General features: G+C 38.1%; 1 protein-coding gene across 4 annotated transcripts in view; it reads left to right on the top strand.

The window, feature by feature from the left end:
- The window catches only part of HEATR5A (HEAT repeat containing 5A), a 141367-nt gene extending 118373 nt beyond the window's left edge, over positions 1–22994 (top strand). For 3 of the 4 annotated variants that reach the window (XM_049897447.1, XM_049897448.1, XM_049897446.1), the window contains 7 exons: positions 1331–1458; positions 7971–8118; positions 8663–8935; positions 11386–11610; positions 18947–19098; positions 20680–20893; positions 21280–22994. In XM_049897447.1, the coding sequence (XP_049753404.1) occupies positions 1331–1458; positions 7971–8118; positions 8663–8935; positions 11386–11610; positions 18947–19098; positions 20680–20893; positions 21280–21587 (1448 nt within the window). In that variant the 3' untranslated portion in view covers positions 21588–22994. The remainder of the gene's footprint in view (positions 1–1330; positions 1459–7970; positions 8119–8662; positions 8936–11385; positions 11611–18946; positions 19099–20679; positions 20894–21279) is intronic. The other variant, XM_049897449.1, reaches the window with a different exon arrangement.
- Positions 22995–26396: the final 3402 nt, after the last annotated feature.

Here is a 26396-nt window from a genome sequence, read left to right as displayed (position 1 = left end):
CTATCACCCTATCACTTTATTCTTTTTGTAAGATCCATGTAGTACCCAATATATGGTATACATAACACACGCGTATGTATGTACATGTATATATGTAAAATATCAATATACTGAGAGGTCTTCCACATCTCAATATTTGCAAAGTTTGAGAGACTACATTTAGTGACACAAAATTATAAGCAAACATTTAAGGTGAAAGATTAATGAGATTTTTAGATTTGTGGCATTTAACGCATTTTTTTGCTTTTCTGGAACTTCACTTTTAAAGTGAAGATATTTTTTAGATAACACAATGCTTCTAGCATAAATGGAATAAATGGTTTTTATCTTTAACCTAATCCTGAGGAAACACACCATAAGATTGTTACTGGTAAAAAAAAAAAAAGTTACTGATCAAATGAAATGCAAGGGTTATAAAGATAAATGATTTCATTATGTGCAATTTATGGTTTACAGAACTTCTGTTATTATTCTTTTCCAGGCCAGGCATGACCAGATTTTGTACATCCTTGTGTATATTAAATTTGTTTCTGTTTCCCATGGGATGAGAGCTTTTTAAAAAGAAACTTACAGAATGAAAGTTTGCAGAGTTGTTATGAACACAAGCTGAGCAGTGTGACTGCCAGAGTTCAAATTCTTGATGTGTCCCATTGTCACTGACCTTGAGCAAATTAAATTCAGCTCTCTGTGCATATTTCCCTATCTCAAAATGAGTGATAATAATAGTTCCTGCTTCATCAGGTATTGTGAGAATTACATGAGATTATAAGTGTGTGTGTGTGTGTATATAAGGCACAATGCCTGATACATAGTCATCACCCAATAAATTTTAGTCAAAAGAAAGAACATTATAAAACTCTACAAGTTAAGTTCTGTGGTACAATTTTATTGTAATTTGTGCATCTTTGAACTGCTTCATAGCAACTAAGCAATACTGCACAAGCCTAGTTGGGATTATTCCTATGTACATGTAAACAAAAACAAACTATTAAGAAATTTGTCTTATCACTTGTTTAGAGTATTAATTCATTGTGGTTTATTTAGCTTACCTTTCTGCTAAGATGGAAACCCTGGTGGCCTAGTGGTTAAGTGTTACTGCTGCTAACCATAGGGTCGACAATTCAAATCCGCGGTCCCTGGAAACTCTGTGGGGCTGTTCTACTCTGTCCTATAGAGTCACTATGAGTCGGAATCAACTCGATGGCACTGGGTTTGCTTTGGTTGGTCTGCTAAGATTGTATATCTTATTATCAAAATAGAAGATTAATTATTTAACTTTGTAAACTAAGAATCTCAGGGAAGCCTTATTTTCTTTTTCTGCATTCTACAGGAATCAGTGTGGAATTTCTGTGCTCCTTGCGCTCAGATGCAACCATGGAAAGCATTACTGCTTGTTTACATGCATTACAGGCCCTTCTGGATGTTCCTTGGCCCAGATCTAAAATTGGCAGTGATCAGGTGATTTCTTGTTTTTTGTTAAGTTCCTGCAGATTTCAAGGAACTCTACAGTGAATAGACCGAACACAGAAATAAGAACAAAACTAAACAACTGCATGCCTAGGCCTCAGAACTGGAATGCCATCAGCAGCTCTGGTGACCCTGTCTCTGACTCAGTCACTTTCTGTCTCTGCTTCTATTGCTGTTATTTCTGCTGCCACCAACTAACCGCTCTCTCCTGTTGTTGTTGCTATAGCAGCTCTCTATTCAGACTTTCTATGATGATGAGAAACTTCTGTATCTGTATTGTCCAGTAGCCACTAGCACGTGTGGTTTTCCCTCTGTGTCTTCCTCTGCTTCTGTGCACCCTGCTCTTTAAATACATTTGTATCTTATGTTCCGTTTTCCCAAGAGAAGGTCTGACAGGTCCGTGTAGTCATTGTGCGTGACAAAACATTTCTGGTGGGCTGAGTTCTCCCTCCAGGTCTTTTTAAGAGACTTCTGGCCAGCCTGTACATGGAATCAGGCATTAAGCCCTGGCCCAGTTGTGGCCATGGTAAAAAGGCCACTGTACAAAGTATGGCACTTTCTTTGACAGATTTTCTCAAGGGCAACTGTGCATCGTATGTTGTCCAGCATATTAATATTTCATCATTGACTTTTGGGTATTAAGAAAAATGGGTGGTCTGATTTTCTGGTCTCTATATTTTTTTTTTACAGACTGTGATGTAACTGATAAATACTAATTAAAGCATTAAGTAGGTTCCTACTTATCATAGATTTGAATAAATTTTAAGCCAGTGCTTCGAACCAGTTCAAACCAGTTCTGTCATGGCCAACAAAGCCAAACTGGAATAGATCTGAATTTTTACAATTTGAGTGATCCAAAACAGGAAAAATTATGAGTTGAAGCCCTGGAATGGGAGTATCAGAGAGATTTAGTGAGCCCGTTCAGGAGCCTGTTGCATGAGATTGGATTATTGCCAGGACTGTGAAGCACAATGCACATTAATCTTTCTGCAGGGCAGCGCTGTTTGCCACTCTGCGCAAATTTCAACAGAAAAGACATTTGGTTGCTATGCAACACGTATGAAGCCCTTGTTTTCTAAGAGGGAGATTAAGTTTCTAGCAGCAGGGCTTTGACCTGTAATTTTTCCCATTCCAGTTACTATTCTAGTTCACCCAGACTCTAAAAGTTCAGGTCTGTTCTGGTGTTGCTTTCTTGGCCGTGAGTAAACTGGGAAGAACCAGTTCAAAGTGCATTTTTAAACTCTTTGTGCTTGTTTATCCTGTGTGTTAAAACAAGTATTATAATGGCATATTTGCTATTACTTTGGAAGATGGGAGTAACCAGAGTGAATAATAGAAAGAGAAGGGAAACCAGAATAGTATTTGTCCAGTGTATTTTATTCTTTAGAGAGGTATCCATTCTATGCTTATTAATTTAAAATCTACTTTTAATGTCACATACTTCATCCTCATTCTTTATTATTACTAAAAAACCTTAATATAAATCTTGGAATCTACATTACAGCCCTGCAGTTTTTTGGCCAAATTTCCCATCTTGTTTTGCAAATTTCCTCATCTTTTTTTCCTAGTTTAGGACTGTATTAAGATAATCTTTTGTCATAGTGCTGTCTCCTCCAATACTGGACAAAAACCAATCTAGAGTTGGTTTAAAATGGACCAAATAGTACATAACACTATTTGAGAAACTAACCGCCCCAGTGTTTAGCTTTTCCTTTTTACTGCTAAATATAGGGAAGAGCATTAAATGAGATATTGTGTAATACTGCTTCTAAACCTTACTCTAGGAAAACTTAGCCAGTGTTTTTAAAGAGACTAATAATTTAAGAAGGAGTCCTGGTGGTGCAGTGGTTAAGCGCTCGACTGCTAACCAAAAGATCGGCAATTTGAACCCACCAGCTGCTCAGTGGGAGAAAGATGTGGCAATCTGCTTCCATGAAGATTACAGCCTTTGATCTGATGAAGGGTAGGACAGTACACAATATTGGGGAAGTCAGCACAGCTTGACCAAGGCAGAGTCATAGAAGCTTCATCAACGCATCTAAACTCCCTGAGGGACCAAGTTACTGGGCTCAGGACTGGGGACCATGGTCTTGGGAAATCTATCTCAGTTGGCATAACTTAGTTTATAAAGAAGATGTTCTACATCCTGTTTTGGTGAGTAGCGTCAGGAATGTTAAAAGCTTGTGAGCAGCCATCAAAGATATGTCTGCTGGTCCCACCCTGTCTGGAGCAATGGAGAATGAAGAAAACCAAAGACACAATGGAAAGATTAGTCCAAAGGACTAATGGACCACAACTACCACAGCCTCCACCAGACTGAGTCCAGCACAGCTAGATGGTGCTACCACCAACAGCTGCTCTGACAGAGATCACAATAGAGGGTCCCATACAGAGCTGGAGAAAAATGTTGAACAAAATTTAAACTCTTTCAAAAAAAGGACTGCACTTCATGGTCTGACAGAGACTGGAGAATTCCCTAGAGTATGGCCCACCAACAGCCTTTTAACTCAGTACTGCAGTCATTCCTGAGATATACCCTACAGCCAAAGATTAGACAGGTCTGTAAAACAGACAGTAATACATGTAGTTCATCCATGTATACATGACTAAATAGGCACAACAGCCCAGGGACGAGGACGAGAAGGCAGAAAGAGATAGGAAAGCTGGACGAATTAAAATGGAGAACCCAAGGTCAAGAAGGGTAGAGTGTTGACACATTGCAGGGTTGGCAACCAATGTCACAAAACAATATGTGTATTAATTGTTTAATGAGAAACTGCTCTATAAACTTTCACCTAAAGCACTATAAAAATTTTTTTAAAAAAAATATTACAGTCTTGGAAACCCTATAGGACAGTTCTTCTATGTCCTATAGGGTCTCTGTGAGTCAAAATCTACTCAACAGCAGTGGGTTTAAGGAGCCCTGGTAGTGCAGCAGTGCTTAAGCACTTGGTTGCTAACCAAAAGGCTAGTGATTTGAATCCACCAGCCACTCCACAGAAGAAAGATGTAGCAGCCTGCTTCCTTAAAGATTTACAGCCTTGGAAGTCTGTGGAGCAGTTCTGCTCTGTCCTGTCAGGTCACTGTAAGTCAGAATCTACTCAACGGCAACAGGCTTGGTTTTTTGTTTTGGTTTTAATAATTTAAGTTCACCTATATTAATTTGGAAGTATGAATCTAGGAAAATTGGAAATCCTCAAAAATGAAATGCAACGCATAAACATCAATATGCTAGGCATTAGTGAGCTGAAATGGACTGTTATTGGCCATTTTGAATCAGACAATCATGTAGTCTACTATGCTGGGAATGACAGCTTGAAGAGGAATGGTATTGCATTCATTGTCAAAAAGAATGTTTCAAGATCTATCCTGAAGTACAACGCTGTAAGTAATAGTATAATATCCATACGCCTACAAGGAAGACCAGTTAATACGGCTATTATTCAAATTTATGAACCAACCACTAGGGCCAAGGATGAAGAAATAGAAGATTCTTATCAGCTGCTGCAGTCTGAAATTGATCAAACATGCGATCGAGATGCACTGATAATTACTGGTGATTGGAATACGGAAGTTGGAAATGAAGAAGAAGCATCAGTAGTTGGAAAATATGGCCTTGGTGATAGAAACAGTGCTGGAGATCAAATGATGGAATTTTGCAGACTGATGTCTTCTTCATTGCAAATACCTTCTTTCACCAACATAAGCGGAGTCTGTACACGTGGACCTTGCCAGATGGAGCACACAGAAATCATATTGACTACATCTGTGGAAAGAGACGATGGAAAAGCTCAATATCATCAGTCAGAACAAGGCCAGGGGCTGACTGTGGGATAGACCATCAATTGCTCATATACAAGTTCAAGCTGAAACTAAAGAAAATCCGAGCAAGTCCACGAGAGCCAAAATATGACCTTGAGTATATCCCACCTGAATTTAGAGACCATCTGAATACATTTGACACATTGAACACTAGTGACCGAAGACTGGACGAGTTGTGGAATGACATCAAGGACATCATATATGAAGAAAGCAAGAGGTCATTGAAAAGACAGGAAAGAAAGAAAAGACCAAGATTGATGTCAGAGGAGACTCAAACTTGCTCTTGAGCATTGAGCAGCTAAAGCAAAAGGAAGAATCGAAGTGAAAGAACTGAACAGAAGATTTCAAAGGGCAGCTCGAGAAGTCAAAGTATTATAATGACATGTGCAAAAAGCTGGAGATGGAAAACCAAAAGGGAAGAACATGCTCGGCATTTCTCTAGCTGAAAGAACTGAAGAAAAAATTCAAGCCTCAAGTTGCAATAGTGAAGGATTCTGTGCGTAAAATATTAAACGATGCAGGAAGCATCAAAAGAAGATGGATGGAATACACAGAATCATTATACCAGAAAGAATTCAATGTTCAACCATTTCAAGTCAATGTTCAACCATTTCAAGAGGTGGCATATGATCAGGAACCGATGGTACTGAAGGAAGAAGTCCAAGCTGCTCTGACAGGAATTGATGGAATATCCATTGAGATGTTTCAACAAACAGATGCAGCACTGCAGGTGCTCACTCATCTATGCCGAAAAATATGGAAGACAACTTCCTGGCCAACTGACTGGAAGAGATCCATATTTATGCCTATTCCCAAGAAAGGTGATCCAACCAAATGTGGAAATTATCGAACAATATCACAAAAAAAAAAAAACAGAATTTTGCTGAAGATCGTTCAAAAACAGCTGCAGCAGTATACCGACAGGGAAATGCTAGAAATTCAGGCCGGTTTCAGAAGAGGACGTGGAACCAGGGATTTCATTGCTGATATCAGATGGATCCTGGCTGAAAGCAGAGAATACCAGAAGGACGCTTTAAAAAAAAAAAAAAAATTTTTTTTTTTTTTGGATGTTTACCTGTGTTTTATTGACTGTGCAAAGGCATTCGACTGTGTGGATCATAACAAACTATGGATAACATTTCGAAGAATGGGAATTCTGGAACACTTAATTGTGCTCATGAGGAACCTTTACATAGATCAAGAGGCAGCTGTTCATACAGAACAAGGGGTTACTGATTGGTTTAAAGTCAGGAAAGGTGTGTGTCAGGGTTGTATTCTTTCACCATACCTATTCAATCTGTATGCTGAGCAAATAATCCGAGAAGGTGGACTATATGAAGAAGAACGGCATCAGGATTGGAGGAAGCCTCATTAACAACCTGCATTATGCAGATGACACAACCTTGCTTGCTGAAAGTGAAGAGGACTTGAAGCACTTACTAACGAAGATCAAAGACCACAGCCTTCAGTATGGATTACACCTCAACATAAAGAAAACAAAAATCCTCACAACTGGACCAATGAGCAACATCATGATAAATGGAGAAAAGACTGAAGTTGTCAAGGATTTCATTTTACTTGGATCCACAATCAACAGCCATGGAAGCAGCAGTCAAGAAATCAAAAGACGCATTGCATTGGGCAAATCTGCTGCAAAGGACCTCTTTAAAGTGTTGAGGAGCAAAGATGTCACCCTGAAGACTAAGGTGTGCGTCACCCAACCCATGGTATTTTCAGTCGCATCGTATGCACGTGAAAGCTGGACAATGAATAAATAAGACCGAAGAAGAGTTGACGTCTTTGAATTGTGGTATTGACCAAGAATATTGAATATACCGTGGACTGCCAAAAGAACGAACAAATCTGTCTTGGAAGAAGTGTAGCCAGAATGCTCCTTAGAAGCAAGGATGGCGAGACTGCGTTTTACATACTTTGGACATGTTGTCAGGAGGGATCAGTCCCTGGAGAAGGACATCTTGCTTGGCAGAGTAGAGGGTCAGCGGAAAAGAGGAAGACCCTCGACGAGGTGGATCGACACAGTGGCTGTAACAATGAGCTCAAGCATAACAACGTTTGTAAGGATGGCGCAGGACCGGGCAGCGTTTCATTCTATTGTGCATAGGGCTGCTATGAGTCAGAACCGACTCGATGGCATCTAACAACAACAACATATTAATTTGTGAAGGGGGAGGAATTTTTTTATCATTATCATCTCCATTAGAAACTAGTAACACCTTTGTTTATTTCTTTGTTAATGGTTTACATTAGTACCCCTTAACCAGGTTTTCGCTTCCTGTGTTTTTAGTTACCTGCGGTCAGCTGCTCTTCACAAATGTTAAATGAGTAGTAGCATGATGAAATCTCATGCCATCCCCCTCCATCATAACTTTTATTGTTATAATTGTTCTATTTTAGTATTAGTTATTGTTAATATCTTAATGTACAAATTAAACTTTATCATAGATAATGTATTTATAGAACAAATCATAGTATGTTTAGGGTTCAGTACTATCCTAGTTTCAGGCATCCACAGGAGGCCTTGGAACATATTCACCACAAATAAGGGGAGACTACTGTATTCTTTTTCTGAAATTTGCTATGGCGTTCAATATTACTATTTTTCACCAAAAAAATAGCATATGATTTCCAATACAGTGTCCCCTAACTGTTTTCTGTGATAGGACTTGGGTATTGAGTTGTTGAATGTTCTGCATCGAGTAATTTTGACCAGAGAATCACCTTCCATTCAGTTGGCTTCACTTGAAGTGGTAAGGCAGATTATATGTGCAGCTCAAGAACACGTGAAAGAGAAAAGAAGAAGTGCAGAAGGTGAGTATTACTCTGAAGGCTAAATTAATCACATACCATTGTTTTTATATCTCTGTAGTTAAGATACTCTTTTGTGTATAGCACAAAACAAACATCTCTAGACATGGCTTCTAAGTCCTTTAATTCACCTCTGCATGTTAACTTGAATAATTAATTGTCAGTAGCTAAGCAACTATTCTTTGGGAAAAGAAGAATTTTAACGAATCCTGGGGGAGGTGGAAATCTCTTATATTAATAGAGTACTTACTTTGGTTATTGCTGGAGCTCCAGCTATCAGATTCACTTTATAAACAGCAAGAAGGGAAGTAACTAGACAATATTTTAAGGCTTAAAGGGTTACTAAGGATCTGTTTTGATGCACTGCAATAAGAAGTCATAAGGACAGCTATGTTTATCTCCGTAACTGCTCCTCCGTCAAGCTTTAACACCCAAGACTTCAGACATTTAAATGTGTTGCCTATCACAGAAATGCACTAAATTGCCTTCCACCAAAAGCAAAACAAACACAGAGTGTTTATTCAACACTGTTATTTCTCTCTTTTAGTTGATGATGGGGCTGCTGAAAAGGAAACCCTGCCAGAGTTTGGAGAGGGAAAGGACACAGGAGGACTTGTGCCTGGGAAGTCTTTGGTCTTTGCAACACTGGAATTGTGTGTATGCATTCTAGTTAGACAGCTCCCAGAACTAAATCCAAAATTGACAGGTAGCCCAGGAGTAAAAGCTGCAAAGCCGCAGATGCTGTCAGAAGATGGCAGTAGATTGGTTTCAGCTGCACTGGTTATTCTATCTGAACTTCCTGCAGTATGCTCTCCTGAAGGTATGCTGTGGTATGTGATTGCTTTACTTGACACTAGGAGGAGCGAAATATTTTAATAGATTATGGAGCCTAGTTGCTAATCCTTTTCACATTAAGTTAATGTTGACCCAAAGGTTGGAATATTGTTTTTAATCCTTGAAGATTAACATTACATTTTAGTAATTTGTTTTACTAAAAGCGTGAAAATAAATACACAGATAGCAAGAACTATAGATAGGTATGCTCTTCTACGATTGATAATAGTGGAAACCCTGGTGGCATTGTGGTTAACAGCTATGGCTGCTAACCAAAAGGTCGGCAGTTCGAATCCACCAGGTGCTCCTTAGAAACTTTATGGGGCAGTACTGCTCTGTCCTATGAGGTCGCTATGAGTAAGAATTGACTCAATAGCAACGGAGTATGATTGATAATATTTTAAACCAGTCAGTGGCAATTGTTAATTCTTGGGCACGTTTTGGTATACCATCTCTAGTAGATTTTGACTACCTTGGTGATGACAAGTTTGTCATCATAGCCAGTTCTATTTGAAATCAAGTCCATATTCTTTAATATACACTTAAAACCCTGCAGGTGGCTCTGCTGGGTCATTAAAAAAAAAAAAATTTTTTTTTTTTTTTTGTCATTACCTCCTCCTAATTCCTTCTGTGGAAATCCTATACCCAGAAGGCTTCCTGTTTATCCCCGTTTCTGTGCTATTGTCCATGGTGTTACTTGATGTGAAATGACATATCCCTTCTCTACTTTTTTAAATTTTACCTCCCTCCAAAGTTCAACTCCAGGCCTACCTCATCTGTGAAGGCTTCCCTGGAAACACTAGTTAATACTGAGTTTTGTTTTTTCACACACATACATATGATGCTTCTATATGTACATATGTAGCTTTTATATGGCATAATATACCTGTTACCCATTGCCATCAAGTCAGTTGACTCATAGCAACTTTGTAAGACAGGGTAGAACTGTCCCATAGGAATTCCAAGGCTGTAAATCTTTAAGGAAACAGACTGCCACATCTTTCTCCCTCAGAGTGGCTCCTGGGTTCAAACTACCAACTTCCTGGTTAGCAGCCGAGCGCTTAACCGCTCGCTGTGCTACGAGGCCTCCTTTATGTCATATAGAGGCATTGTATGTAATTTTTTATTATATAGAGAGAAGGTATATGCAGACACGGATGTCTTATTTCCAGCTAAATTTTACATCCTCCAGGGAATCTAGCATGAAATAGGTACTCAGTAAATACTTAGTAATTGGTAAGTATATTTTTACTTGAATGTACCTTGACCAGTTTATGTCCTGTCTTATTTTTAGCCTCATGACTTTAAGTTTCAATCTGAATTAAAACCTGTACTCCTTGTTCTCACACACTCACTTAAACTACAAGTGGGAGAAAAATCGTTAGCAGAGGATTAGAGTTAAAAATAATCCTTTTAGTTAGTTTTGTTGAGTAGCATCTGAGAAAATTGGATTGATTGTTTTAGCTTTAGCCTCTTCCGTTTCATTTTAAACTTGTAATTGATTTTTCAACACCTTAGTGGCCATAAAAATATTTTGTATTGAGTGAACCTCTACAAATTCCTTGAAAAAATAATTTACAGTTCGACATTTGTCAGCAACCAAATAAAAGAAAATAAGACAGAAAAAGCATAATGATACTAAGTGATACATTTTGTGTCAGTTTTGTGTTATTTATCTTTTTGATTCTGGATTAAGAAATGACAGATGAAGTGTTTCCCAGACATCGTTGCTTTCAATTCTGATTTCTAAAGGAAATATTTTGACTCTTTTTAAAAATAATTCCATGAATTATGTAACAACTTCTCCAGTTATAATTGTCAAAATTTAATCCGGCCTTAAAAGTCTTAATAAAGTTACTTAAATTATCTTAACAACTGACCACTCTGACTGGGATCAGATCAGAGGGTCCCAGACAGCGTGGGAGAAAAATTGTAGAACAAAAACTCAAATTCACAAAGAAGACCAGACTTACTGGTCTGACAGAGACTGGAGGAACCCCTGAGACTATGGACCTACAACAAGCGACTATATGAGATCAAAAGGGCAACATTTGCCCAGAAGCAAAAATGAGAAGGCAGGAAGGGGTAGCAGTTCAGAAGGAAAGGAAACAGAGAACCTAGAACGAAAGTGGGGGAATTCTGGCATGTTGCGGGGAATGAAACAAATGCCATGGAACACTTTATGTGTTCCATGAAAAACTAATTTGCTATATAATCTTTCACCGAATGCATAATAAAAATTTAAAAGCTTTTCAGCCATGAGGGAAAAAATAATAAATTATCTTAACAGTTATAATCCTTTGTAAGAAATAATCTTAAAAACTAGAAATCATTGACATCGTCTTATTCATGATTTCTGATGAGTAAGATTTCTCATGATTATTCATATGCAGGCTGAAATGCAATATGTTTTTAAGAATGTGTCTTATCTTACAGGAAGCATCTCAGTTCTTCCTACTATACTGTACCTCACAATTGGGGTCCTCAGAGAAACTGCTGTGAAGTTACCTGGGGGCCAATTGTCTTCAACAGTTGCAGCTTCCCTACAAGCTCTGAAAGGAATATTGTCTTCTCCCATGGCCCGAGCAGAAAAGAGCCACACTGCTTGGACTGCCCTTCTCCGTAGTGCTTTAACAACAATTCTTGACTGTTGGGATCCAGGTAATTAAGGCTCTTTGGAAGCAGTTGTTCAGTTCTAAAAAGAAAGAGGGGCAGTTTTCTGAGAATAAGCTATGTACTTGTTCATATTTAGCAATCTGTCATCTGGAGAAGACCATGTTCACTTAGCTGTGTGTTTAGAGGGTATGTATCAGTGAAAAGAAAATACCTGTATTCTCATTTTAGTATCTTTAACCTTTAAAGGGATTAAATGACTGGCAGCCTATAAGTTAAGTTGGCATTGAGGAACCTTCAAGTGTCATAGTATGCTTATTATCCTCATGCCAGCATCTTCTGGCTAGCTATGTGTCTGACCAAGTTACCCAACTTCTCAAAGCCTGGCTTCCTCGTTAACAAAATAAGGGTATTATGTTACAGGAAATTGTTAGAACAGTAACATAATATATGAAAAGCATCTAGCTTATTACCTGGCATGTATCAATAAATGATAGCCAGTATTATTTTCAGTATCTGTTAAAATTTGGTTTTCTCCTTTCTTGTGTGAGTTTCATTTTCGAAAGTATGTTATAGTGATTATAAAAAGTCTTTAGACATATTACAAATTATCCCTACCTTCTTTCTTCTGTCTATAAACATCAAAATTCACCACATCCAGTTTCATGTGCTAAAGAGTTTTCAGTGGACTTCAGCATTTATTGACTATCCACTTTGTACCAGAAATTGAGAGTTTAGTAGAGTCGGATACCTGTAAATTGTTGTAGGGCATGGTCAATATCATAAGAAGCTCCTTGAAGGCAATAATAATGTCTTTATCTTCACATTTCTAGTACAATAAAAAAAAATACTGGCAAAAGTGGGGGGCATAAACAGCTCTGATACATACCCTCTAAACACACAGCTAAGTGAACATGGGTCTTCTCCAGATGACAGATTGCTAAATATGAACAAGTACATAGCTTATCCTCAGGTGGAGTCAGGTGGAGCACCATCAATAGGGTTCTCCAGAAGCATAAGCTGAGGTGCAGTTTGGGGAGCAAGAGGTTGATTAAGGAGCAATGCCTGTGAAGGAAGAGGTCGGGTAGCAACATTGGGTAAAAGAAGACCTCAGAATGCAATGCAGGTCCTCAACATACCTGTTGGGAGCTCTGGAGAAAATATTGCCTATCAGAGTGTCCCACACAGGACAGAAATGTTCTACCTGAGATATGGGCCGCTCCAGGAAGAGTGTGATCTCAGGCAACGTGGTTCTCTGTAGCTGAGGCCAAACCTGAAGGAGCTGACATCCCCCCTTGAAGGGTATCTCAGTGGTGCATCTCCGTATCTACCACAAGAGGCTTCTTAGAAAAGTCAGTTTCTTAAAGGATTAGAAAGCATTCTCCATGTTGATGTCATAGAAATGGATCCTAGGTACAAGTTTGGTCAAAATCCTGGAGATACAAGTAGCGTACATTTGGGGACAGCACATAGAGCAATGAGAGTGTGGTTTGGGGAAGAAATAGTAGGAGGGTGCTGAGTGATGATAAGTAGAGAAAGAGATGAAGGTGGATGGTATGGGAGCCAGATTAATGGAAGGATTGACATGGTTGTAATTTGGACTTCCTTTAAATAGGCAATGTGGAATCCTTAAGGAGTTTTAAGAAGGGGAATAATGTGTAGAATTTACATTTCTAAAGGATCACTCTGGCAGCAGTATAGAGAAGAAAGCAAGACTCGTGGATGTAAGATAGTAATAGTAAGGATAAAGAGGAGCAGAATGAAAAAAAGTAAAATGTTTAAAGTGTCAACAGACTTTACTGATAGTTTGGTTTAGGAGTTAAAAGGGTAGGGTGACTTGAGCACTGGTGGTATCATTAACAGAAGTGAGTTTTCAGGGGAAAATCGTGAGTTGAGTTTGAAATGCCTGTGGGATAATCAGATAGAGCAGAATATATATCACTCTGGAATTCAAGAAAATGGTTTGGGCTAGAGATAATTTTGGACTACAGTATTTGTGAGTTGTCAGCTCAACCTATGAAATCAACCAGTGTCACTTTATGGGAGTTTATAGAACAAAAAGAGGACCAAAATCAAGAGGAAAGCAATCAGAAGATAATGCAGTCACGGAAGCCAAAGAAAAGAGTTTTGGTAAACAGAGTCATCATGGTAAAACACTGCAGAGAAGTCAAATAACATAGGGAATAGAGCTCATGGTGTTGAGGTACAAATGAGGAAGGGAAGAGATCAAAAGATCTCTTGATGTGAAGAAGAGAAACAGCTTGAGGACTTTTTAATATAGATATTGTAGGGGAAAAACATCACAAAGTTTAGTAAAGCAAACAAAGTTTTATTTGGCATGTATTCAAAAATAAATGGGAAACGGACAAGCATGCTGCCAGAGCTAATGTCTCCCTGAGTCCAAGGAATTATTACAGAGTAAGGAAGAATGGGAAAATGGACAAGCATGCTACCACAGCCATGTCTATCAGAGTCCAAGGAAATGACAGAATAGACAAAAGTGGGAAAACGGGCAAGAATACTGCCACAGCCATGTCTGCCCAAATCCAAGGAAGGTTACAGAGTCGTCAGTTTTTATTAACATTACAAATGGGCAAAACCATTGAAATCTTCATCTTTTCACAGATTGGCTAGAAACTGTCATCCTACATTTTGAATTGTCTTTCTTAACAATCATTGGTTCAGGTTTCAGTAACAACAGTCAGGAGGGTCTTCATTGGTCCAACAAATTTCTATTCACTAAATGTTAATAGAAAGATAAGAGTAGGAAGTCTTTTGTGTTCCGGCTTATGTGAAAGTTTTCCTAAAAGATACCTTCCAAGATTATTCTATTGCCTTTATTCCTCAGGGCCCAGTTGATGTGTCCTTGTGAGTCCTTGTATGCCCAGCTCTAGCTGGGTCACATTCTTTATACTCAAGGACAGGGAATAATGACTCCAATATTATTTCCTAAATCATAGACTATAGCATGTGTTTTAAAAAAACTTGCTCTTGAAGGTAGGGTAGCTAAAGCGAAAGGAAGAAACAATGAAGTCAAAGAGCTGAACAGAAGATTTCAAAGGTGGCTTGCGAAGTCAAAGGTAAAGGATTATAATGACATGTGGAAAGACCTGGAGATAGAAAACCAAAAGGGAAGAACACACTCGGCATTTCTCAAACTGAAAGAACTGAAGAAAAATTCAAGCCTCGAGTTGCAATATTGAAGGATTCTACGGAGAAAATTTTAAACGACACAGGAAGCATCAAAAGAAGATGGAAGGAATACACAGAGTAACTATATCAAAAAGAACTGGTTGATGTTTAGCCATTTCAGGAGGTAGCATAAGATCAGGAACCAGTGGTACTAAAGTGAAAAGTCCAAGCTGCACTGAAGGCATTGGTGAAAAACAAGGCTTCAGGAATTGACAGAATACCAGTTGAGATGTTTCAGCAAACAGATGCTGTGCTAAAGTGCTCACTCATCTATGCCAAGAAATTTGGAAGACAGCTATCTGGCCAGCCAACTGGAAGAGATCCATATTTATGCCTATTTCCAAGAAAGGTGATCCCACCAAATGTAGAAATTATCGAACAATATCATTAATATCACCCACAAGTAAAATTTTGCTGAAGATCATTCAAAAGCAGCTACAGCAGTATATTGACAGGGAACTGCCAGAAATTAAGCCAGATTCAGAAGAGGACGTAGAACCAGGGGTATCATTGCTGATGTCAGATAGATTCTGGCAGAAAGCAGAGAATACCAGAAAGATACTTACCTGTGTTTTATTGACTATGCAAAGCCATCCGACTGTGTGGATCATGACAAATTATGAATAATATTGCGAAGAATGGGGATTCCAGAACATTTACTTGTGCTCATGATGAATCTGTACATAGATCAAGAGGCCGTCGTTCGAACAGAACAAGGGGATTGCATGGTTTAAAGTCAGGAACAGTGTGCATCAGGGTTGTATCCTTTCACCATACCTATTCAATCTGTATGCTGAGCAAATAATCCGAAAAGCTGGACTATATGAAGAAGAATGGGAAATCAGGATTGGAGGAGGACTCATAAACAACCTGTGATATGCAGATAACACAACTTTGCTTGCTGAAAGTGAAGAGGACTTGAAGCACTTACTGATGAAGATCAAAGATCACAGCCTTCAGTATGAATTACACCTCAACATAAAGAAAACAGAAATCCTCACAACTAGACCAATAAGCAACATCATGATAAACGGAGAAAAAGATTGAAGTTGTCAAGGATTTCATTTTACTCAGATCCTCAACACTCATGGAAGCAGGAGTCAGAAAATCAAAAGATGCATTGCATTGGGCAAATCTGCTATAAAAGACCTCATTTAAAGTGTTGAAAAGCAAAGATGTCACCTTGAAGGCTAAGGTGTGCCTGACCGAAGCCATGGTGTTCACCTCATGTGCCTGCAAAAGCTGGACATTGAATAAGAGAAGACTGAAGAAGAATTGATGCTTTTGAATTGTGGTGGTGGCGAAGAATACTGAATATACCATGGACTGCCAAAAGAACAAACAAATCTGTCTTGAAAGAAGTGCAACCAGAATGCTCCTTGGAAGCAAGGATGGTGAGACTATGTCTCACATACTTTGGACATGTTGTCGGGAGGGATCAATCCCTGGAGAAGGGCATCATGCTTGGTAGAATACAAGGTCAACGAAAAAGAGATGGATTGACACAGTGGCTGCAACAGTGGGCTTGACCATGATTGTGAGGATGGTGCAGGACCGAGCATTGTTTTGTTCTCATGTACATAAGGTCCCTATGAGTCGGAACCTACTTAATGGCACCTAATAACAACATAGCATGTGTTCATGCTTATTCAATAAAAAAAGCACCAATGCGGTGGGAGTTGGAAATACTAGAAGGGAAACAGAGTCCCTGTCTAGGCAGAAAGGAATAGAATTCACTGCACATTTAGGATTGGCCTCTCCCAGTGCCAGATGAAGAAAAAGAGATAAGGATGGGAAGTAATTAGAAGTTTTTATGTAGAGAGTTAGAATGAGCTTGCCTCTTAAAAAAAAAAAGTATTTTTGTAATGTGTCAAGGAATGGGGGGGTTGGCTAGGGCCTAGAGGAATTAGCCTCACTGCTGAAAGAAATTAAAGGAGCTACTCATGACAGGTAAAATGTTTGCAGTGTAACAAATTACTGCAAACCTTAGTGGCTTAAAATAACAGGGATCTGACAGCTTCTGTAGGTCAGAAATTCAGAAGCAGCTTGGCTTGGTGGTTCTGGCTCCAAGTCTCTCATGAGATTACTGTTGCTGTGCTGGCTGAGGCAGCAACTAGAGAATCCATTTCCAAGATGGCTCACTCACATGACTGTTGGCAAGAGGCCTGTCTCTTACTGGCCATTGGCAGGAAGCCTTGGTTCCTTACCACATGGAGCTCTCCACAGAAATAAATGCTTAGGGGTCCTTGCATCTATTCTAAGTAAATGGGAATAAGGTAATTTCACAGGGGCAGGAGGATAAAGGAATTTTAGAAGAAATAGGAAGAGGAACCCAGGAGAGCTTCATCTCACTGAGAATAAGAAGACGTTTTTACTAAACAGACTAGCTGACCGTGCTAGTTTCAGGTTGCTGTAAATGACTAAAAATAACTGCTGTATGGGAAGCAGTGTAGCATCATGATTAACAGAATCAAACTGCCTACCTTACTAATTGTGTAACCTTGGACTCATGGCTGAATTTCTGATTCCCAGATTCTCATCCATAAAACGAGGGAAATAAGGGTACCTACCTCGTGGTGGTGGTGTAAGGATTAAATATTTAATACATATAAGGTGCTTATAACAGAGCCCTGGTAGCATAGTGGTTAAGAGTTCGGCAGCTAACCAAAAGGTCAGCAGTTCAAATCCACCAGCTGTTCTTTGGAAACCCTGCAGGGCAGTTCTCCTCTGTCCTATAGGGTCACTATGAGTCAGACTCGACTTAAGGGCAACGGGTTTGGTTGTTTTGTTCTTGTTGATAATAATGCTATCATAACTTTAAAAGTTACCAATGTATCTGTTTTACCTTAAAATTATTCAGATAACTTCTATAAATCACATTCATAAAATTTTGCTTTCATTGCTACTGTGTCACTCAACTGTCAACTCTTATATTAGCTCCCTGAGGTGTCCCTGACAAGCCAATATAGACTATCTTCCTCTGTCGCTTTCTCTTGTCTCTTAATATTATTCTGTATTGAAATTAAATTTATTGCTTCCTAGTTTCTAGTATATCTCCTCCTCTGAGAGCAGGCTTTAAGTTACTCACCATGATATTTCCAGAGCTTAGGAGAGTGCCTGACACATAATAGATGTTTCTTAGGTGTTTGTTGAATGACTGTTACCAAAGTTACTATAATAATATGTCATTTTTCTGTAAGTATCCTATTCTTACACAATTTAATGGGTTGAATTTGCCACACCTTTTTCTTTTCAAATAACATTGACTTTCATAGCAAGTTCATTAAAATTAATGAGCCTGTGGCTTTCGACAATGAAGGCAGCTTATTTCTAATTAAAAAATACTCCCCCTCCCCCCAAATGATTGTGACCTGTGCACCTATTTTCAGGTTTTTTGGTACTGTTGAAAAATGATATGGGTAGACAAGGTGCTAAGGTATTTTCAGTTGATGTACATATTAGCAAAATATAAGTGCTTTAAACTTAAACAAAAAATAATTGTCCAAGCATTTTTCTGTTACTCTGTAATAAAAATAATTAATAATAGCTTAGCTAAGATGTATTGAGCACTGTGTGCCACCTGCTATTCTAAATGCTGTATGTGGATTAACTCATTTAATCCTAACTCTATAAATATAAATATTGTTGTTATTTGCATTTTACAGATGAGAAAACTGAAGACAGAGAGGTTAGGTATCCAACTAGTAAATGTATACCACCAAAAAAAGTAAATGTATATTCCTAGTAAATTTGTATATGTGTTTACTCATGTCTTTGATTTTGAAGATTATAATTACTTTAGTAATTCTTGGCTCTATAAGTACTTATAGAGCCCTACAGTATTTGCTAGGGTTCTTGTAGTCACTCAGTGTTCATCATCTGTATCTGCTAAAAGAAACTGTTGCTACCAAACTAGAGACAGCTTCACACAGATTTAGTTTCGGACTCTGGTACACTCGCCCTGGTATAAAGCAGTATTGGAAACTCTGGTGGTGTAGTAGTTAAGAGCTCGGCTGCTAACCAAAAGGTCAGCAGTTCAAATTCACCAGACACTCCTTGGAAACCCTATGAGGCAGGTCTGCTCTGTCCCATAGGGTCACTATGAGTCAGAATTGACTTGACGGCGATGGGTTTTTTGGGTTTTGGCGGCAGTATTGGAATCTGTTTCTAATAGATCATTTCTCCTTGCTAGATGGAACACACCAAGAACTTGATGAAGTCAGTCTACTTACTGCTGTGACAATATTTATTTTGTCTACCAGTCCAGAAGTAACTACTATCCCATGTCTTCAGAAACGCTGTATTGAGAAATTTAAGGCCACTCTTGAGGTGAAAGATCCTATAGTAAGTATCTTTAGCAGAGAGTTGTCTGTCATAGGACTATATTTAGGCTTCTGCAAAACTTTGTTTTTGGATTTTGTTGGCTCCAACAAGAAGTACTAGACTAGAATTTTTTTATTTTTAGGTTTGGGATTGATTCATATTCTTGCAGTCACAGAGGCAAATAATAATGTTCTAGTTCTTTGGCCCTTAAGGTAGAAAGTAGTGGGAGAAAGTTAGAGAGAGGAAATGTTAAAAAAAATTAATTTGAAATGGAGGCATCTTAAAATTGATGTATCTCTAGAACTTGACAAGGGACTTTTACAAGCTGCATTGTACCTTACTATAGTGGATTTCCTGCAAAAACCCAAAGGAAGATTCCAGCATATGCCTTCAGTAATGTGACTGTGAAATAATGAGACCTATGCCAAAAACAATACATAAATTGATCCCATTTTTTTATGGCACGTTCATTTGCTGGATTGATTTCTTATTCACTCTATGTTTGTAGCACATAAACCCCCCCCAAAAAAAAAAAACCCCAAGCCTTTTGCCATTGAGTTGATTCCAACTCATAGCAATCTTATAGGACAGAGTAAGAACTGTCCTGTTGGACAGTTTTGATTAACAGCCAGGCTCTTAACCACTGTGCCGCCAGGGCACATAATATATACAAAATGAGTTTGTAGCACATGATCACAAAATATATCTGCTCTTAAATATATTGTTGTTGTTCTTAGCTGCCTTCGAGTCTGTCACCAACTCATGGCAGTTCCATGCACAAGGGAACAAAATGCTTCCAGGTCGTGCGCCATCCCAATAATCAATTGCAGATCTGACTGTCATGTTCCATGGGGTTTTCACTGGCTGATTTTCTAAAGTAGATCACCAAGCCTTTCTGAGACAAATCTAGCTTAATCTGGAAGCTCTGCTGAAACCTGTTCAGCATCATAACAACACACAAGCCTAAAGATAATAGGAACCAGATTTTCTCTCAGAAAAAAAAATAACCCTTCAAATACCATAGGCATTAACCAAAAAGGATGATTTATGTATTTGATAGATAGTCATTCCCGTTTGCCCTTCTGTTGCCTGTTGCCTCTCAGGAGCTTTAGGTAGCAATCACCAGGAGGTGGCTCTGGTATGCAGTGATAAATAGTTAGTATGGTCCAGAAATGGTTTCTTGAGACCTTCAAACCATTTGAACATCAGATGTATGTGATTTTTGCCTAAAACGTTTTCTGAAATCCTCAAAATATTTTTCAAGTTTGTTTTGGAGGGGCTTTTTGTTTGTTTGTTTGTTTTTTATAGTATATGATCAAGACATGAGAGGGGAAATGGGAACTAGAGAAAAGAAGAAAAATTAATCACTTCCAGTTATCCTTCCCTTTTGTACCCACATGTCCCTGTCCCCACTCCAAACTGTTACCACCAGTATCAGCATCCTGGTTTGAAAAGCTGTTGGCACTTGGACTTCCAAAATTAAAGATAAATTAGAAATAAATTTAAATAGCTTTGCGGCTTTATCTGTAAAGGGTCCTAAAGGCCTTTTTTTTTTTTTTTAATTGACACAGTTTATATTACTTTTGTTTCTTACTTGATTAGGTACAAATCAAGACCTATCAACTCCTACTTTCCATTTTTCAATATCCAAACCCAGCTATTTCCTACCCGTACATTTACTCGTTAGCATCATCTATCGTGGAAAAACTGCAGGAAATAGATAAGAGAAAACCTGAAGACGCTACAGAGCTTCAGATCTTTCAAGAAGGAATAAAGGTCTTGGAAGCACTGGTGGCCATTGCTGAAGAGCAGCATCGTAAGTGTCAGCACTAAATTCCAACTAAACACAGACTGTCTCCAAACTTCACAGTTCTGTTGTTTTGAAATAGAAATGAGAATTTCAATGTTATTTAAATGAAATAAAATTTAAGACATTTATTTAATCACTTCACATTATATCTGTATTTCACATTCATTGAAAAGCAGGTATTACTTTAATCCTAAGCATTGATAAAAAAAATTTTTTTTTTTAAAAAAAAAAAGCATTGAAATTGAGTATTAATTTGGGAAAAGAGATTGGAAAAAATTGTTTTCACCTAAAGTGGGAGAAAATTATGTATCAATGAAGTACTCTTGTAATTTTATATAATGAACATGTATATTCCTGAACCTAGGACTTATATCATTCATTTACTTTTCTAGGCTCTCAGCTGGTGGCCTGTCTTCTGCCCATCCTCATTTCCTTTCTTTTGGATGAGAATACTGTGGGGTCAGCAACTTCCGTCATGAGAAATTTACATGACTTTGCTTTGCAAAATCTCATGCAGATTGGGCCTCAGTATTCCTCAGTTTTTAAAAGTTTAATGGCTTCTTCTCCATCCTTGAAAACCCGCCTGGAGGCTGCTATAAAGGGCAATCAGGAAAGTGTCAAAGTCAAGATACCTACACCTGAGCGTGCCAGGAACCCTGGAAAGAATTCAAGTATCCAATTAAAAACCAATTTCCTCTGATTTTTTTTCCCTTTTTTAATAGTAAGCACCTTAATGTAATACTTGATCATTTCCTTCTCTTGGGGGACAAAAATTTTTAGACAGAAGTACATTTGGATGCCTGATTGATTGTTAAATAGCTGTGACTTTTCAAAGTGACAGTAAACTAACATTTTTTTGTGGTTCCCCACACCCCCACACTCTTAATAAAACCACGGAATTCTTGCCAGGTTTTTCAAGAAAGTACTAAAGAACTGAAGTTACTAAACAATCCACTGCTTTAAAAATGAATGGATTTCGTCTGAGAGTTCGTATATACATGGTATACTTAATACTGTGACAGATAAGTTTGACTCCAGAATAAATTATCTGCATTTATATTCTATCCCAACCACTAATTTAAAATTCTTCCATACTTTCTTGGATTTCTAAAACAAGATAAATGATTTGAAAGCTGCTTAGGAAACTTGGTCTAGAATTATCCAATATATGTTGTTATTAGGTGCCCTCTAGTGAATTCCGACTCATGGTGGCCCTGTGTACATCAGAAGAAACACTGCTTGGTCCTGTGCCATCCTCACAGTCGTTGTTATGCTTGAGCCCATTGTCACAGCCACTTTGTCAATCCATCTGTTTGAGGATCATGTACTTTTTCACTGACCCACTATTTTACCAAGCATGATGTCCTTCTCCAGGGACTGGTCCTTCCTGATAACATGTCCAAAGTATGTGAGACAAAGTCTCACTATCCTTGCTTCTGATGAGCATTTTCAATATATGTTAATACAAGCTAATAACAGCCCTTCAGTGTGATTTAAGATTCGGTATCTAAAATAGAACTTTTCACCATTTTTTGCTTTAGGTTCAGGGTTCAGGAAGTGAAAGTTTTGCTCATTTTAAATTAGAGTAGGGCGTCTCCACCTGTCTCAAATGGATTTTCGGATTCTCTGTTACCTCCATGTCTCACAATTTTGTTCATTTTCACATGTGGCAAACATATCAATGCGTTTAGTATACATATAGAGTCATATCTATATTGTATTTCAATCACACTATGAGTTTATATAATAAATTTAGATCATTAGGTAGAAGTATGTTTTTTTAACATGAAACATTTTAATATAGAAAAAAATCTAATGATAAAGTCATTTGTTGAAAAGTATTTTGTAATTGTTGCTAATCATTGACCTAGCATCTACTTAAATGTTACACTGTATGAATCAAGCACTATGTCAAGACATTTCCTTGTTAAAAATTAAAAATGGAAGTGACGGGGGCATAATCAGAATTGAGAAAACACTTTAACTCAAACAAGAGCAATGTGATAAACTCTATTTTATTATGTTTTGTATATAAATACTCTTGTAAATCATTCAGATGAAAACATTTGACAAATTCTAACACTACAGTTTTTCTAATTTACGTAAATAAAGCTAATTTTCTTTATCATTCTTGTATTCTAAATTATTTTATCCACAAAAGATGGTTGATCGATCACTCAACTTCCAGAAAGCAATTCTGTGGAGCAAATAACATTCCTTGCCTGTAACTTGGCTTTTTTTCGTAGAGGCTTAGATTTTCTGTCTTCCTAAATGTCTCTAGGAATTTGAGTATGAATTTCTTATTGTTTCCTTCACCTCAGTGCCCTTCTCTTCCTTGGTAGCTATCCTTAACACTTCCTCTCACAAGCAAAATTAACTGCTTCCGCATCTGTGTTCCCATAATACTTCTGTACTTTCTTCTATGCATAAAACACCACTTTTCATTTTAGTGCTTTATCTCCCTGTTATGTCTTATGTAACTTTACATTGGTAGCATCAAGGTGCTTGATAACTTTCAGTTGCACTTGTATGGGATGGATTTGGGCTCAGAAATTTATTCCCTGGTCAAGAAAAATGCTGGACTGGGTATTATTCTTTGGATTTAATTTATTAATTTGATATTTAGATTTCTTTCATTTAGTTCTTAAACAGCCCAATTTTTATTCAGTATTAGCCTGCTGTACTGAATCGTTTGGGTTAAAGGTGTTTTGTGGATGTCAGTAGTTACGAAAAAATATTATGTCTGGTGTCATGGAGAAGCCCTGGTGGCACAGTGGTTAAGAGCTTGACTGCTAACCAAAAGGTTGGCAGTTGCATTCCACCAACCCCTCCTTGGAAACCCTGCGGGGTAGTTCTCCTCTGTCCTGTTGGGTCAGTATGAGTTGGAATGACTCAACAGCAATGGGTTTGGTTTGGTTTTTTTGGTGTCATGGAATTAAGAACTTTGAGTTAGGTACTATCCTCTAGTCTTTTTTTATGGACCACCTTATTTAATACAACGGAAACCCTGGTGGCGTAGTGGTTAAGAGGTACGGCTGCTAACCAAAAGGTCAGCAGTTCAAATCCACCAGGTGCTCCTTGGAAACTATGGGGCAGTTCTACCCTGTCCTGTAGGGTCGCTATGAGTCAGAATTGACTCAACGGCAATGGGTATTTAATACAACACTTAATTAGTAAGTAGATCCTTATGGTAAGAAAGTTAAGACTTAACAGCTGGGATTTGAACCCGCCAGGGTCCTTGCTGGAGACAGAAAAGTGCTCTGGTAGCCCTGATTCCGTGAAGGTATAGCTCTTCCCTTTGAATGTTTCAGGCTTCCTCCCTTGGGAGCCTTACTCGATCCTTGAGCTAATAAATAACCTTTCTTGTTTAAGATGTTTTGAGCTGCGTTTCTCCAAGTTGCAACTAAAAGGTTTGTGGGTAGTAAAGTATGAAAAGATTAAAAAATTGTTGTACACAGTTTCAGTGGGAATAGATACATGATTAGATATCAATATAAGTTCTGTTTTTGTTCAAGATGAATAGCTAAATCTGAAAAATGCTTCAAAAATTTTTTACATCTGGTTTTCTTTAATGAGTCACCAGTTGTGATAAAGCAGTTGCACTTTAATTAGCTTGGTAACTCTTTACAAATTAAATATGTTGATTAGCAACTTAGATGAAAAAATCAAGGTGGTCTTTTATTTGGAAACCCTGGTGGCACAGTGGTTAAGTGCTGTAGCTGCTAACCATATGGGTTGGCAGTTCGAATCCCCCAGGCACTCCTTGGAAACTCTATGAGGCAGTTCTGCTTTCTCCTATAGGGTCACTATGGGTCGGAATCAACTGGACAGCACTGGGTTTGGTTTGGTTTGGGATTTGGTCTTTTATTTGTCTTGTTTGATTTTGTCCTAGGAGGAGAAAAACAGAGCCAAACTACTAGTTGAAAGTCATTCTATTTAACTTACTTCTTAAAAGCTTATTAAGGTAAGATAAAGTGACATTGGATAGAAGAGATTTCTATAGAATTAGAGCATTGTTGTCAAATTTTACTTCTATAAAATAAACTTCACCACCAACCTAAAGGGAACTTTAAGGCACTTAAAGGAATTATAAATGAGTGCTATAAAAACGGCACCAGGCGTAGTGCTATGGGAGCCCAGAGAAGAAAACAAGCTCTAAGGTGGACTTCATGGAAGGAGCAGTATATGATACAGGCTTAGAGAATAGCGCATACATGATAGAATGGATGCATAACTCCAGATTCTGTTTTAATGTTAATTTTGAGAAGAACTCCCTTTATGCTCTATCCTAAAAATTCCTTTTATCATTTTATTATAATATTAGATTTGCATTGTTGTTGTTAGGTGCTGTCGAGCCGGTGCCAACTCATAGTGACCCTATATACAATAGAACAAAACATTGCCTGGTCCTGTGCCATGTTCATGATTGTTGCCATCTTCATGATTGTTGTTATGCTTGAGCCCATTGTTGCAGCCACTGTCTTTTCATCTCCTTGAAGGTGTTCCTCTTTTTCACTGACTCTCCACTTTACCAAGCATGACATCCTTCTCCAGGACTGATCCCTCCTGATAATATGTCCAAAGTACATGAGACAAAGTCTTGCCGTCCTCGCTTCCACAGAGCACTCTGGCACGCTAGCTGTACTTTTTCCAAGACAGATTTATTTCTTCTTTTGGCAGTCCAGGGTATATTCAGTATTCTTTGCTTACACCAAAATTAAAAGGCGACAGTTTTTCTGTGGTCTTCCTTATTCATTGTCCAGCTTTCTCATGCATATGAGGCAATTGAAAACACCCTGGCTTGGGTCCGTTTTGCATGACAAAGGAAGAAATTCAACCCTCAAGCTAATAAACTAGTATTAATACAAAGCTGACAATATGTGAAATTTCATATGCCTCCAAAAATCTATAAAGTTAAAATATTGAAAGTAAATATATGCATGTATGTGTGTAAATATATTTAGAAAGTAGAAACAGTACAGAATCACATTCTGGCTGTTTAACAATTGCATTACCTTGCTTGTTAGGCAGAAATCCTAAAGCTTCAATGATCTTGCCTGTGTCCTTCCAGACCCCTACTAACGTTTTAACTAAAATCAAGGTAATTATACATTTTACATTGTCCTTCATCCAGTGAACTTTATTCTTTACAAATACTTTGTTAACCCCTGCAAGGGAAAATTTATTTCCATGATTTGCTGAGAAATACAGTGATGCAGTTGCGGGCTACCTGACATGATCAGCCAGTTAATGAATTGTGCCTGTGTTGACTTTATTTACCAACCTGAGCTTTTAGCCTTGAGGAAATGTTAAAGTTTTGTGTTATGATGTAGCACTGGGATATAGCAAGTCCAGAAAATAAATACAATCTCAGGTTCTGTACATTCAAAAGAGCTAGCTTCCTTTAATTGCATTTCTGTTTGATGAGGACTTCTGCACTCTTCTATTGAAGCATATAAAATGATGATGCCACAGGCTACTTGGGAAAATTTCTCGTTACATGATAGCC

Source organism: Elephas maximus, chromosome 10 (genome assembly GCF_024166365.1).
Source record: "Elephas maximus indicus isolate mEleMax1 chromosome 10, mEleMax1 primary haplotype, whole genome shotgun sequence".
Classification (NCBI taxonomy): domain Eukaryota; kingdom Metazoa; phylum Chordata; class Mammalia; order Proboscidea; family Elephantidae; genus Elephas; species Elephas maximus.
This window is presented reverse-complemented; position numbering and strand designations above follow the sequence as displayed.